General features: G+C 40.7%; 1 protein-coding gene across 2 annotated transcripts in view; it reads left to right on the top strand.

Moving 5' to 3' along the window:
• LOC146862017 (broad substrate specificity ATP-binding cassette transporter ABCG2-like) overlaps nt 1–16,009 on the top strand; it is a 319,514-nt gene that overhangs the window by 160,218 nt on the left and 143,287 nt on the right. For both annotated transcript variants that reach the window (XM_085641178.1, XM_085641179.1), the window contains exon 7: nt 14,034–14,185. In XM_085641178.1, coding sequence (XP_085497304.1) covers nt 14,034–14,185 — 152 coding nt within the window. The remainder of the gene's footprint in view (nt 1–14,033; nt 14,186–16,009) is intronic.

Below are 16,009 nucleotides of genomic sequence, written 5' to 3'. Positions count from 1 at the left end.
CCTAGTATTTTCCTGTGCCAAGTAGATGCTATGCAGGTACCAGCTTGAATTTATGCACTTCCAGTGCCCCCGTTGCTTTACAGGATCTGGTTCCCTGGTTGCAATTGAGGAGCAAGTGCTCCTGGAACTCATTGTCTCTGTTATGTTCCTTCTGGGCTACTACCAGGCTGTTGTGGGTAATGCAACATAACCCGGTTACTGCAAACTCCCAGGATGAGCTCCAGAAGATTAGCATTGCCCCTCCCCTCCACCTGAAAGCATGCCAGTGATCCTTCTCTCCCCAGTAAATTTCTTTATTCACATCTGTGATTCTATGAACATGCCATTAATTTCTCCTTTAATATTATAGCATCATGACTCTCTTGTTTCAATTATTCCTCCTCTAATTCTATGATGCGATTCAGAGACAATGTTAATACGAAAATGGGCTGAACTCACAACAGACGTTAGGGAGGCTGTTGCCTATGACAATCATAAAAAGCTCACACCTGATTTAATGGAGAATAACGTTGGCAAAAATCTCTGAAAGAGGTTGACCAATTATACCCATCACATTTTAAATGTTAAAAAAAGTCTGACTTTCCTGTGCATGTTACCTTTAACATTTCTGGCAGAACTAGCATAATCAAATATTTTGTTACCAAAGTTGAGGTTTATCATATTGAGATGGATATGTAAGGTCTATGCAGGGTAAAGAGTGTATGATTCTATGGTCATGACTATGAACAAATTGCAAGTTTCTCACAGTATAAGAACCAGTCTAACTTACTCCCCAGGTAAGATCCTGCCGTTTCTGAATTGTACAATATGTCTTTTTTGATGCAATATAATTTAGCTGTTTTAAAGATATTTTTCAAGAATCTGCACTCAACTTTCAGACTGCAAACGTTTCAAAATTATGCAGCTCAGCTCATTTGCGGTTTAAAGTGCAATCACCGCATCACACTTGCTCTGAGATCGATCCGTTGAGCTGTGCACAAAAAGTGAACTGTGTGACAATTGAACTGTGCAAAGCATGTGAAACAAAAGGCTGTAAAATGTCAGGATTTTTTCTAACACAACACTGAAATAGCTAAGTGAACTGTTCAAACATTTCAAATATATTTCACTAGTTATGAAGGCCCATTTTTGTAATTCTGTGGTGAAAAAAATATGTTTATAGGATCAAAACAAATTAGAACTTTACTTGGTGATGTGCAAATTTTAAATATTTTTTTCCTGATACCCAATTTCTAAACATTGTTTATGAGCTATTATCAGTAAAACTACATGTTAGTGGGACGGTTTTGTGGCTATTTCAATGGAAAATATGCTATCTGTAAATGGCAGGGCATTCGAACATCATGCTTTGGTAATATATTTATGAAACGTGTGTTTTTAAACATGAACCGGGAATTACTGCTCCTGCCCAGATGGCAATGCTATTATTGAACTAAGAGGCAAGCCAGAGATCTTGTGTACCCTATATGGCCTTGATTCTTGTTATACATTGAGCAAATACTTTATCTAGTTAGTAAAGCGTTCTTTTGGACAGCAGAAATAATGAACTTCCATAGTTGAAGGTGCTCTCTTATGTGATAATAAAGAAAAAAGGCGGCTCCATAAGACAAAATATTTGTCTAGGATCACACAATTTCAGACCACTTCACGGGTCAAGTACATTACAGTGAGGTTAAGTAGATTATTAAAGTTACTAGACCTGCAGGTCTACTAACATTTTTATAATATTTTGCGCCCTGCTTCTTCTTGACAATAATATTTAGTCTTGAGTGCGGTTCCTTTAAACTCTCTATGCCTTTCTCAATGATGTGTTCTGCACTTGTATTCCTTTCTTCATCTATCCTTATCCTTTCATTCAGTTCATCTACAAACACCCTCTCATCTTTTATTAATTTTGTAGGTTACACCATACAGGCTCTGATTAGTAATGGTCATGTTCTTCATAGTGGTACAGAATTTCATCCTATACTTATGCTGATCCCTTGATTGATACCCTTTGTAAAAGCGAGAAATATGTTTAGTAGCCCTTGAATAAAGATTTTCCCCATTGACAACGGGCACATTCGCTGAGGGATCATTAAAGTCTGAATAGAACAATTTGATGGTATCTTCCTGATAGAAAAGATTTAAGAAAACGGATTAAGAGAAAGAGTAGGACGGGGGAAGTAAAAATCCGCTGCTCCTTTGACTGCAGAAGCTGGAAGATGAGAGCAAACTAAGCAATACCATACTTCCATAACCGTTACAATAAATCAGACCAAGGAAATCTCAAATAAAAGGATTATTCCTCCAGGTACTATCCTATTGTCTCTACCCTATCTCGAAAGCTACCGGGAGTTTTATTCTGCATCAACTGGAGGTCTAAGGGATCTAACGTCCTTTGACCGTTACCTTAACTTTCTGACAGTTTTTCAACATTTATCAGTAGTCACTGTGAAAAAGCTCTTGTTGTGGCATGTCTTGGTCACGGGCAGGCTTGTCAATGTCAGTCAAGCAGAGTCAAACTTGATTTTTGTGAGCTATGTCCAGTTTGGGCCTGAATACTTCCAGTTGATCTTTCTCTCTCTTTTGGGTCGTTTGGTATTGATCAAGCCCAGGCTTTCATCCACAATGTCAATGTGGTCAACCCATTCTTGTCACTCAGAATCTTCCTTAATTGACTCTTGTTTCTTCTTAGATGTAAACAGTCTTTTTCGGGCGGTTGTAGTTTTCAGGCAACCCTCTTCAGCTAGACCTTGAGCCTGGGAAGTGCTTGAGATCTCAGGCTCTGACGAAGCTGATTCACTCTCCAAGTTGGAGCTTCCTTATTCCATCCCACCCTCTACTCCTTGCAGGATTTGCTGCAGCCGATTTATTTAGCCTTCTATGAATTTTTGCTGTCCTGATGAATGAGTATCCTCAATCCAGAGGTCGGTATCCCAGTGGTCGCTGGAATGACAGCACCATCATCAGTCTTTTACTCTGGATGAGGCACATCTTATGGAGACTCTGAACCCTGTGTCTGGTCTCAGACACCTCAAACCTGGGGCGATTTGAGGAATTAGTGGATGCTGTCTTCACTTTTTCCTCTTTGTGCCTCGCCGTCTTGGTATGAGAGGCATATATCCAATTTGGCAGACCAGTGCACTTGACAGCAGTACCAGGATCACCCTGTAAGGCCTTTTCCAGCGCTCCTGCAAGCAGGACTTGCAGATGTACTTCTTGATGTGAACCCAATCACCAGGGTTCAGGTCATGTACTGGCGAAACTCGGACAAATGGAGTAGCAGGGTCAGCCTTATTATAGATAGACGCATCACAGTGGACAGTCCTTCCCAGGTCATCTGTGATGTTCACAAGGGTTGCGGTGGGATAGTAGGGATTCATATAGCTCTCCCCATCATCACCTCATGTGGAGACAATCCAGTTCTTTTACTTTTTATTCAAACAAACTTTATTGCATTTTTCAAGACATACATATTGCTTTCATGTAATACATAGCTTCAATCATAATCCAGTTCTTTTTCAAGGGGATATTTTGGATACTCATTAGCACTAAAGGAAGAGCATCAGATCATTTGAGCGACATGGAGGTAAAGGCTTTAGCCAGTTCAGCTTTGATTGCCCCGTTCAGGGACTCAGGCCTGTGGCTAGAGTGGAATCTCTGGTCAGTCTCTAAAGTTGAACACAGTAAGTTCATCACTTCACTCTTGAAGTGAGTTCCTTGATTCGATCCAAGATGAACTGGCATCCCGAATTGCAGTATGAACTCCTACAGTAATAGTTTGGTGACTGTTAGACTGTCACATCTATGGGTAGGATATGCCTCAACTCATTGTGAAAACAGACACACAGTGACAAGGCTATACCTTAGTTGGTTACATCGGGGCATCTCCACAAAGTCAATTTGGAGATGGTTGAAGGGACCATCAGAGTTCCTGATGTTGCTCATGGCCACCGCAACTCTTTTGCTCACATTTTGTTTTTGGCAGATAACACAGCTCTGGCACACACTTTCTGCCATTGTTCTGAAATGAGGGTTATTGCCATATAAGCAGAAGGTAGACACCATTTCATCTCTGCCCACATGGTTTGGACCATGTATATGTCACTCCATTGCAGGCATGAGGGAATCAGGAAGAACTTGTTTTCCCTCACTTGACATCCCTCACACATCCCATCTTTTCCCATTTGTCTTTCTCTAGCTGTGGGGCAGTATTTTGCAGTTCTCTCAACTCATTGAAAGTATGTATAGTATTCAGGAGCATGTTGGATCCAGTTCCTCCTTTTGCATTACATGGTTCATCTAATTGGAAGGTGCTGGACTCAAGTGCAGTATCAGGCAATTTCGGCATAGTAACAGTTGCCTCTGGTGACCAAAACAACTGCTACTCTTATGTTTCACAGCAGCAATTTCCTTTGGCATTTGCAGAGCACCTGACAAATTCAAAACATACAACCCGTTCCGGATGGGGGTACCAGCTGAGGTCCGAAATCCTCGCTATGACCATAGCTGGCCAAAGTCATGCACAACTCCAACACCATACTGGCTGTCAGTGTAAGTAATGATTTGTAAGCCTTTTGAGGTACAGCCGGCTCTGGTAAGGGCAATCAGTTCAGCTACTTGTGCAGACGTTACATGGCACAAGTAAGACACTTCTATAACTCTGCTCATTGTACATACAGCATAAGCGGCTCTTAAGATACTGCATCAGTCTATCAAGCAAGACCCAGGATTCAGGTCAGATTCAGGAAGGGGCACATCTAGTATGTTGGGTCTCTGTTTTGTGCACAACTCAGTAATGCTAACACAGCTCCCTCTGGAGTTGGTAATAGAGAAGCAGAGTTTAGTGTGTGTTACGACTCCAAATAGAAACATTTTCCATTGTCAAAATGATTCTCTCATAGCGGGTTAGACCGCTGTCTGTCAGGTGTTGAGTTCTGGAATGGGTCATGGGATCTCAATGGAGTGGGGTACCATTACAAATAAGGGGTAGCCCATCACGATCCCTTCAATCTGCTGTATGCTAAGGCTCACTGCTGCATCATTTTGGGACAATCCGGCAGCGCTGTTGCCACCGGATCAAGAGTAGCTGAGAAGTATTCTGTTAGGCGCGTAGTCTCCCCATGGACTTGTGATAGTGCAGAAAGAACACTCCATCTCTTTCATGACAAAAAAGCACACATTCTTTCACATATTCTGGCATTTCAAGTGTGGGTGCACTGCAAAGTAATTTTTGAACTCCTAGAAGGCTTCCATGCTTTTGTCATCCTTTAGAACCGGAATGCCAAAATGCGAATGATTCGCCTGCTTGTTATCAGTTCCGCACAGGGGCCCTCTCTTTTGTTGTATTCATCCTTTAGAACCGGGTAATTGGCATCAGTGTGTGTCAGCCTTATTGAAGGGTTTGCCACAAAGGATGAGTTTGGGATCCATTGTCAGCAGTAGCCAACCATGTCCAAAAACATTCTCACTTTTCCGACTAGTTGGGAACCTCATCTTACAGACTGTCTCTATGTGCTCATGGGAAAATCACCTCACTCCCTTCTCTATCTGATGTCTGAAGTGCATACCTTCCCTCTATTATAATTTCTCAGGTGAGACTTTATGCCCTTTCTCTGCTAATTGGTTGAACAAAGCAATCGTGTCTTGTTTGCAAGATTCCTTAGTCATCGAGGCGATCAAAAGATCGCCCATGTATTGTATTGATGTCGAACTACACAGTAACTGCAGAGACTCTAGGTTCTTTAAAGTATCTGATTGAAGTAGAATGGGCTATGTGTATAGCTTTGTGGAGCACGATACCAAACTAGGGTCTTCTCTTGCAACTGGAATACAAGAGAAACTGTCTTTCTTCGTATAACAGAACCGAGAAGAAGGCTTGACAAAGGTCAATGACTGTGAACCACTCAGCCTCCGGGAGAGTTTGTAACGGAATCAAGGCTGGATTCGGTACCACAGGATAGCATGGAACAACAATTTTGTTGATCTTTCAGAGGTCTTGAATGAACCTTCCCTTTTTTGTTCCTTTCTGTAAGGTCATGATTGGGGAGTTACATGGACTCCCGATAACTTTCTTTAAGATGCCTTTTTCTATTATACTGTCAATGACAGGGGTGATCCCTACGATAGATTGTGGGGTCATTTTATATGGGTAAATCTGCAGAAAGACAGTATTGGGTCAAAGGGTCACCTTTAGGGGCTTAGCACCTTTAATCAATCAAATCTCTCTTCCAGTGAAATCCCAGACCTCCTCTCTCAAATCCACTGCCAAGTTCTTAGTTGTGATGCCCGGGTATAACCTGACAACAGATTCCAGAGACTGCAATTTACATTTCTGCGTTATCTGCTTGCATTTAGATTCTGATCCCCATCCTGCGTGCAATAGATGAAGCAGTTGAGTTTGCAGGGAAGATCACAACTTAGCAGGTTTACGGGGCTAGAATCACAAATCATAAATTAGTACTGGGCTCTAATAACTCCTATTTTTACTGGCACAGGAACAGTAATGTGGTTGGCATGCTGTTGATTTGTAATGCCTATGACTTGGACTTCTTTTCCTGAGAGGGGTAGATTAGGACCTCACCTGTTCTAACTTTTGAATGAGTGTCTCCTGTGTCTGTGAGGAAAGATAATGGATGTTAATTAATCTATCCATCTACATTTAGTCCACTCACATCCACTTTCAGGACTACGCCAAGTACACCCTACTCCTCCCCCCTCAGGCAGCGTCATTGGTCCATGTTGAAATCTATGGAAGTCTTGAACGTTATGGGGACTGGGCATCCTTGTGACATCATCGGATTTTGGGGTACTCTGTGGCCTGATTCGGGATATGGAAAACCTCCCTCCATCTGGGTTGGGTTAAAGGAATTTTGCACTACCCTGGATTTAGAACATTCCCACTGTAGTTCAAGGAGATTCCTTGCACTGCCATTCCAACACTGGGGTATGGTCCTTGAAACAAAACTTTAAGTCCCTTAGCCCCTCTATTCTGGGACAACTCTGTTTGGGCTATAATGTACTTCTCCTTAAGCCTCTTTCACTTTGCTTACAACATGTCTCTGCAATATTTCATATACTGTAAGATCTCGCCAACCGGTTTGCTCTGCCATCAAAGGACAATTTGGTTGCTTATCTCTGGCCTCAGTTCATCCACAAAGGATGCAAAATTCCTCCCATGTTATCTCCTAGGTGGTCATTCATCTAACACCTGCATCAGTCTCTCAAAGTAGGCATACACCTACTCTTTTGGCTCTTGAGAGATTCTGAAAATGTTGGGTCAATTCATCTCCTTTTGGGAACTTTCATCTTTAGGTGTTTAATGACCTTGTCGTATTTGGTTTTAACGTTGGGTGAAGGGGCATTTGTCCATGCCACGAGGTGGTTCTTGTGTTGGCCAATTGACTGCTGTTATACACTCTGCTCACAGGTCCTATAGGACCGTCAACGCAAATAACACATTCAAGTCTTCCCACAGAACTTTGGAGATGGTCACAATTTCTTCCATCTGGGGGTACCGTTCTTCAGGATTCTCTCTGAGCTTTGGAAGTGTGTTTGTAAAATGGAAAAGGTCTGATCTCGACCATGGGACAGGGGACATGTACATTTGCTCCTCCCTGCACTTCCCAGAGCTCACCTCCTGTGACTTCTTCTTCACCATCCTAGGACATCTCCATCTTCTGATTCACCTTGACCTTCTCCTTCGTGAACCACAACTCTCTAAACTTTTCAGTATCACTCCATTCCCTGATGTTTTCAATTCATTCTCTCACACGTGTTCTCAATCTTCTCAATTTTAACATTCTCCTCTCGTTCTCACCCTTTTACCTTCCTAGAATTCTTTTGCACCTTCTTCTGCTGGCCTATAACAATTCTGCATTCATTCACCACCTTTTCCATCCTTGAATGCGCCTCTTTTGCCACTCTCATTGTCTCCTTGCTCATGTAAAACAACGCATCCTCCCCATAATGTCCTGGAGAATCCCTCCCCACATACATCATCCCCACATTTCCCTTAACAATTTATTGAAATTCTGTTTTAAGTTGGGCCAGATTGCTTTGTTGTGAGATTTGTCATACACTTAGCAAGTTAACTGGCACCTCTGTACTAGTTATCTGACCTCCTATTGACTGAGTTCCATCCTTGTATGGATATCGGTACCATCCCTCCAGGCCTTGGTGCTGAGTCCTGAGGTCTACTTGGGATAGGTTGACTCTGGATGGTATTAACAAGTGCCTCAGCCAGTGAAATGATTATGTCACTTGACACAGGCATAGTGCTTACTGCTAAGGGCACAGGGTCTGAGCAAATGATGGGACAGTAGTTTCTGTATAACTTGGGGGTGCATGGACCCCTGTAGAGGAGTTTGCAACTGTTCCGTCTGTCGTTACCGGGGCAGTAGCACTTGGTGCAACACCTGTGGCATTATATGGGGGTAGTTTGTGCTAAGGAGCTCATCTAAGAAGGTTTCTTCCTCCTCACTATTTTGTCTCCCTCTTTGGTTTCGCTTTTCTCTTCTCTTCAGCCACCTTGACTCTCCGGATGTAGTATCAGGTTGGGACTGGATCAATTTAGTTCTCAGGGAAACTGTCTGGACCATGAAGGTGCATTACTCTGTTCTATAACTGATTAGTTTGTCAATTTTGGGTTGGCTCCAATCCAAACCATCACCTCTGCTACCAGATCTGTTGCCGCGCAAACTTACCCTAAATTCCAACTAATGGGGCACACCAATGGCTAGGACTGGGAGTGGAGTAGTCCCAATAAAGACTTTTGTGCTCCTCGACTGGAGCCATCACTATTTCTATTAGATTAAGTTCAGTAGCCGATGCTGAAACATTCTTGAAAGAATGAAAGACAAGAGTTGTTGTTTCAAAAATTTATATAAAGAATTAAATTATTTATATATTTGAAACTTTTATAAAGCGCGAACAAGACCCCTACGGGTCTCAAAGCACTGTACAGATGTGGCGAAAGTATGAATAAAACCAAACACAATGGTACAAATGGTGTAGCTGAGTCCACACACTGTCAAACAAAGGGGGGAAACAATCAAGATCCGGGGTTGGGGGAGTTGGCTCGACCAGTAAAGTATCAAAAGTGCCTTAGAGCAAAGATAACACTTTACAAGCATACAATAAATCAAAACAACGGTGTAGAATAAGATTCAAATTTGTAGACCGAGCATGAGAACAAGTTGATGCTGTTAATGTTCACTCAAGAATAGGCATGTTTCTTGAAAGATGCAGTGGAAGGATTTGATCTGATCTCAAGAGGCAGAGCGTTCCAAATTCTTGGAGCAAAATCGGTGAAAGCAAGATTGTAAGATCTTTTCTCTTTGAATTTGGGAGGTTTAAAAAGTAGGGTGGACATACTTTTTAAATTCCGACATTTAATAGGCAGCTTACATAGAACTTGCCATAAGTAAGTTTAGTAGCAAATCATAAAAATCTATTTGAAATCCAGCATAGATTTGCCTTCTAAAGGTGGGGTCTCCTGAATACAAAAAAAAACCACGTCATTTTTTTAGGACTTTGTACAAAGACATTCATATATTCTACACAAATACATGGTTCTCAGAATATGTATCAATAGGGAACGAACAAGCAGAATTTTTTTTCCACAGAATGCATTTGCAGATTCTCGCATGGTAATAATATATTGGATTTTAGTCATTCTCACAGTTTACTCGAGTAATTCAATTGATCATTGCATAACGACAGCCTGGGACAGTTGAAGTGTCCTTGGTTAGGTACAGTGAGAGAAAGCCTCTGGGAACACACTCTGTTAATTATTGTAAATCTCACAATTGTTTATTTAGAACACGAAGAATAGCATGTCAATGCAAGATGGAGGATAATGTAAATGCCACCTTGGTTAGTGTAAGCTCAGTTTATGTGTATATTATGAAAAAAGAAAAACAACCCCCACAGCTGCTTGCTGCAAGCTTGCCCATTCTATCTCCAAAGTTAAGAATATTTCCCCACTATCACAGCACCATCCTTGGAAGCATACACGTGCTCCTCTTGAGACTACAAAAAGACCAAGAGCCTAATTTGAGTTTGGCAGATGGTTTACTCAATCACAAACGTGACAAATATCTTGTTCGACTTATTACAAGTGCATTAAAATATCTTGTTCGACTTATTACAAGTGCATTATATCTTATAGCACTTGTCAAGAGGCAAATGGGATATCTGTTAAATTTGTGACTGAGCATCCTAACCTCCAAACTCTAAATAAGTCCCCTAATGTTCAGAAGTGCCCTGATAACCCACCTTTTCACTTGGGTGTGCAGTTTGGCCTCCACAGGGGAACAACCTTTACAACGCAACTTTTACAACGCACTACACTTACAACGCATTTTTTACAACGCAAAATCCATTACAACGCACTCCATTACAACGCATGACACTACAACGCATTTTTAAAAACTACCTTTACAACGCATTCCATTACAACGCATACTACCTTTACAACACATACCATTACAACGCATAATATTACACTACACTATCCAACACTTACCCTACTGTTGCACCCCCTGGAGTTAGAATAGTAATTTTTACCCCTATACTATCCAACACTTACCCTACTATTGCACCCCCTGGAGTTAGAATAGTAATTTTTACCCCTATACTATCCAACACTTACCCTACTGTTGCACCCCCTGGAGTTAGAATAGTAATTTTTACCCCTATACTATCCAACACTTACCCTACTGTTGCACACCCTGGAGTTAGAATAGTAATTTTTAACCCTATACTATCCAACACTTACCCTACTGTTGCACCCCCTGGAGTTAGAATAGCAATTTTTACCCCTATACTATCCAACACTTACCCTACTGTTGCACCCCCTGGAGTTAGAATAGTAATTTTTACCCCTATACTATCCAACACTTACCCTACTGTTGCACCCCCTGGAGTTAGAATAGTAATTTTTACCCCTATACTATCCAACACTTACCCTACTGTTGCACCCCCTGGAGTTAGAATAGTAATTTTTACCCCTATACTATCCAACACTTACCCTACTGTTGCACCCCCTGGAGCTAGAATAGCAATTTTTACTCCTATACTATCCAACACTTACCCTACTGTTGCACCCCCTGGAGTTAGAATAGTAATTTTTACCCCTATACTATCCAACACTTACCCTACTGTTGCACCCCCTGGAGTTAGAATAGTAATTTTTACCCCTGTACTATCCAACACTTTCCCTACTGTTGCACCCCTGGAGTTAGAATAGTAATTTTTACCCCTATACTATCCAACACTTACCCTACTGTTGCACCCCCTGGAGTTAGAATAGTAATTTTTACCCCTATACTATCCAACACTTTCCCTACTGTTGCACTCCCTGGAGTTAGAATAGTATTTTTACCCCTATACTATCCAACACTTACCCTACTGTTGCACCCCCTGGAGTTAGAATAGTAATTTTTACCCCTATACTATCTAATACTTACCTTAAATGCAATTTAATATTATGCGTTGTAATGGTATGCGTTGTAAAGGTAGTATGCGTTGTAATGGAATACGTTGTAAAGGTAGTTTTTAAAAATGCGTTGTAGTGTCATGCGTTGTAATGGAATGCGTTGTAATGGATTTTGCGTTGTAAAAAATGCGTTGTAAGTGCATGCGTTGTAAAAGTGTGCGTTGTAACGACATACATCCACCTCCACATACCTATAGCGGGTCTAGACCCATAATCCCCTGGTTCTTAATGGAACACCTCAATCTACTTCCTACGCATTACCGAAGGCTGTATCCTGTTTTCTAACTTGAAAGTTTTCCCACTATTGGAGCCACGCAAGGTTCAGCTGCCTCTGACACACCTCTGTGATACATCATGCATCATCTTCATATGTAGAAGCCCAATAAAGTGGTTTCTCATATAAAAGCAAAGTTCTTTGAGATGATAATTTGTAATTTGTAGATCTTCAAAAAGCCTACCAATGAAGCATTAAACCAAATAAACGAATGAGAACATTTTCTTTATTGGGTCAAGAATTATTAAAACATGGAAGAATTGCTGATATAATTTAGGGGGTTCTTACCCAAAGTAGAAATTAGCAAGGTATGACATACCAACAATCAAAGCTAATTCTAGGAGATTTCAAAGCACTGATCAAATATCAAAAACAACAAACGTTATTTTATTTAATTTGTTTTATGGAAGCAGTCTGCTTAAAAACATAATCACTGGGTCTACAGCACATCTTCCGTGATGTCTGTTTTGTATAGGAAAAAATATTGTTTATCACTTATGCTGAAAAAATTATATATTGCCTGTGACCTTTTCTTAAAAGACTGTTTAGAAATGTATGTTTTTGTATTTATTGTTTCAAAAATCACACAGCTTTGTCCATGGAAGAACTCACTAACTGCTTTCTGGTTTCAGATTTTAATTCTATATGTGCACCTGTTTATATTGCTAAATGAAAGGGATATCCTGGATACATATCTCTAAAACAAAAAGGGAGACATTGTCTATTTTTTATGGTTTCTGATTACTCAGATTCCCCTTATGGGGGTCCCTTTCCTTTTAAAGATGAAATAGTAAAACATGTTTTGACAAAAAAACAAGATCTTTGGAAACATACTTCAAAAGAGTCAATGGTAGGCCTTGATAATTGATAATCAAAAGGTATATTTTGGTAAATAGAACGGAGATGGAGGCTACTCAGATAGATTTGGCCAAATTGCCTTTTCCAGCAGAGCCCATCTTACTAATACTCTGCTCATGACACCGGGCTAAAGCAGGAATAACACTCCACCTCAGAACACATTGATGTAATATCAGTTATCCTGATAATCAAAATGGCCAACATTATTGATCAAAACAGAAGATGTGAGGCAAATTTGCATCATAAAAATAAAAGTCTGTATTTGCTGTAACTTTTCTTTTCCTCGGAAATAACAATAGGCATTCCAACGTCATTTTTCTTGTCTCATCAAATAAGGAAGGATGAATGTTTTAAATGACATTACATTGTTTTGACTTGTGGTCTACTGGTCTCTGAGTGGGGTTTCTGGTACCTTGTCTCTGTGCAATACTCAGATGATCTTCAGAGGGCTTGAGGACAGGTGAAAGGTGACACGAAGAGTCTTTACACAGAAGATCTAATTAATTATTGCATTATCGCAACAGGAATTAACTGTGTATGTATAAACATGGTTGCTGTTTTTAACAAGGAATATATATTTTCACCTTTGAATAAGCACTTTAACGTCCAAGCAACTTCTTAAATCTCTGAAAGTGTTGGTGAATCACATATATTCATAAAGCATGGGGAGACCATGTGAGAAGCCAGATGGATGGATGGATTCTCTGATGTTGCACCTCTTTGGAAAACCAAACCATAACTATATTGAGGCCCACTGAAGAAACAAAAAAATCAGGGACGTTTTTACAACTGTGTGTGAGAGAGGACTTATCCTGGACCTCCATTTTCTCTGTAGTTCATTTTCCACTTCAAATATATTTGGAAATTGTTTACCTTAAAATTCGAAAAAAGGTTAGTAAACAAAATAGATATTGGTAAAGCTAATTATAGAGAAGGCACTCTAAAATCTAGCTTCCTCAATTATGACAAAAAAGTGTTAACATCAATGTACGAAACGGCCTGAGGCTGGCCAAAGAATCATGTATATCTGCTCCCAATATGACTATAATTACAATTAAAGAAGCTCATGGACATCTCAAAATCAACAATCACTTCTCCATTACTCGGTTTGGGATTCCGAACAGCCTCTAGTAATAAAAGTCTAGAGGACAGCTGTGCAAATTCTAGAAACAGCAGATTGATTTTAAATCTAAGCAGACTGTTTCCGGAGTCCTAGTTGCCAAATCGATCCCACCTTAAGTTGTCTTTGAAAAGTATGAATTTAAAACAATCCACTTACTGTGACTGATCCAACATAAATGCGAGGGAACAGGGCATCTATGAAAAGTGTGACATTAATGTTCATAATTCTATGAATTCAAATAGAAAGGATTGAACCATGTCTGATTGTTGGTGTTTTATTTCTTTGTTTACTTTTAGGATGTCTCGGCAAGGAAAGAATATCATCTTCTCTATTCACCAGCCACGTTATTCCATCTTCAAATTGTTTGATAAGCTGACATTGCTCGCTAGCGGGAAAATGATGTACCATGGCCCTTCTAACGAAGCTTTATCATATTTTAGCTCTATTGGTATGTACAATTTAATGATTTATCTCAGGAGTTTCTAAATGGTATTGAATGGAATGTCAGAAATAACACTTCACATCTGATTCGAAAACGAATAGCTACTTAAGTGAACAAAAATGCACTGACATTTATAAAGGATTCGTGCTGAATCTCAGGAGTATTTTGTTTTCATTACACTTGTTTCAGCACATACTCCAGAGCTATTAAGTGTAAACTCAGGCTAAATATAAGCATGCACATTTAATTTATACCTTTGAGAGCATCTCCCACGCCCTGGTGCATCTAAGGCATTTATACATTTTTATTACCTAATAGACCAAAACATTCTATAAAACCTAACCGGAATTTCACTTCTACTGAGTGTGGTGAGGAAAAACAGGAAGAAGAACAAAAGAGACAAGACAGACCTGACTCTCTATGTGATAGTCCATTACAAACATGCTTCCTCTATCTTCTCACTTTGTATAATATAATTTATTGAAAGCATCAAACATGTTGTTATGACTAAACAATTTTTGATTTTTTAAGACGTGTCATTCACTTAGTCATATTCAGTTGACAACTGATGTGTGCTTCAATTACCACTGTCTCAGGATCATTCCTTTGACCGCCATCGAGGTCTTGATCCCAAACTCTCTTATGTGCTTCAGAAACTCAAGGGAGAAGGTGTAAAATTGCTATAGATTTCGGCTATAGAAGATCCCCCATAATGACAAAATTATCTCTTTCAAATTCTTTTGTCCAAAATGTTATCACTCCACTACAGTTATGGACATTAGTGCCATGACCACTGTTACAAGACCTGCATTTATCATTGTTTCGTAAAGCAAGTAGGGACCGCTTTCACTGGAGTCTAATCATTTCTGTGTTCATTATTGTGATGAGGCAAGTGTTATGGTCATTGGCTCGCTTAGAGGTGTTGGGTTCTACTTTCTTCCAGTTTTCTTCTGAAATATCCTCCCACAGTTCTGTCATGCAAGTCTCCAAATTTGATATGTTGTTGACCCTTACAGATTTCACAGCCATATTCTGTCTGTAAGAATAGGGAGCCATTAATGCCTGACATCTTCACTACAATCCCGGCTGCCCTAAAATGAGGGTCTCCACTGGATCCTCTGTCCCCCTGTCACTGGAAAGTGGCAGCTGAAGCCTTTGGCTGAACTACCTGAGATTTGCAATAACTCGCTGCAGAGTGGTTGTGTTCCAGGGGAATGGAAAAAAGCATTGGTAGTGCTGCTTTTAAAGAAGGGGTACACAAATCCTGAAATTCTTAAACATTTTCGACTGATCTCTCTTTTGCCATTTGCTGGAAAGGTAGTGGAGAAACACGCCAATCAACTCCTGTTTAAGTTTCCTGCAGCTGAGGTCTCCTCTTCCCCGCCGCTGAGGGGCACTCTCTGCATCAACGGTGGGGGCCGACCTTCCCAAGGAGTCAACGGTGGCCCCTTGCACTGCACCTCTGGAGGCACCTGCTGGACATCGAGAGTGCCCTCACCTACCTTCCCTGGTCTGCAGTTGAGGCGTCAAGATGCGGAGGAAATCTGGGGGATCAGAAGCGGCCCGGCGGTCATCAGATAGGCCGCAGGGGGGAAACTCTCTCTTCCTGAGTGGACAACGCTTTACGTGCCACCCGAAGTAGCTTCCCTTACCTGTCGCCACAGACGATCTACCTGGGGACAAGACACATACTCCCTGCTTGAGGAAATGCATGTGGAAGCCATTTCAACACGTTTTAAATAAAGTATATTTGTATACAGTGTATTTAATATTTTCTTGCTAGAGATTTTCCAGTCTTTGTGTGGTGCAGCCAAACAAAGATCATGCATC

This window comes from Triturus cristatus, chromosome 2_2, assembly GCF_964204655.1.
Source record: "Triturus cristatus chromosome 2_2, aTriCri1.1, whole genome shotgun sequence".
Lineage (NCBI taxonomy): Eukaryota > Metazoa > Chordata > Amphibia > Caudata > Salamandridae > Triturus > Triturus cristatus.
Note: the sequence above shows the minus strand (reverse complement) of the source record. Positions and strands in the feature narration are given on the sequence as shown.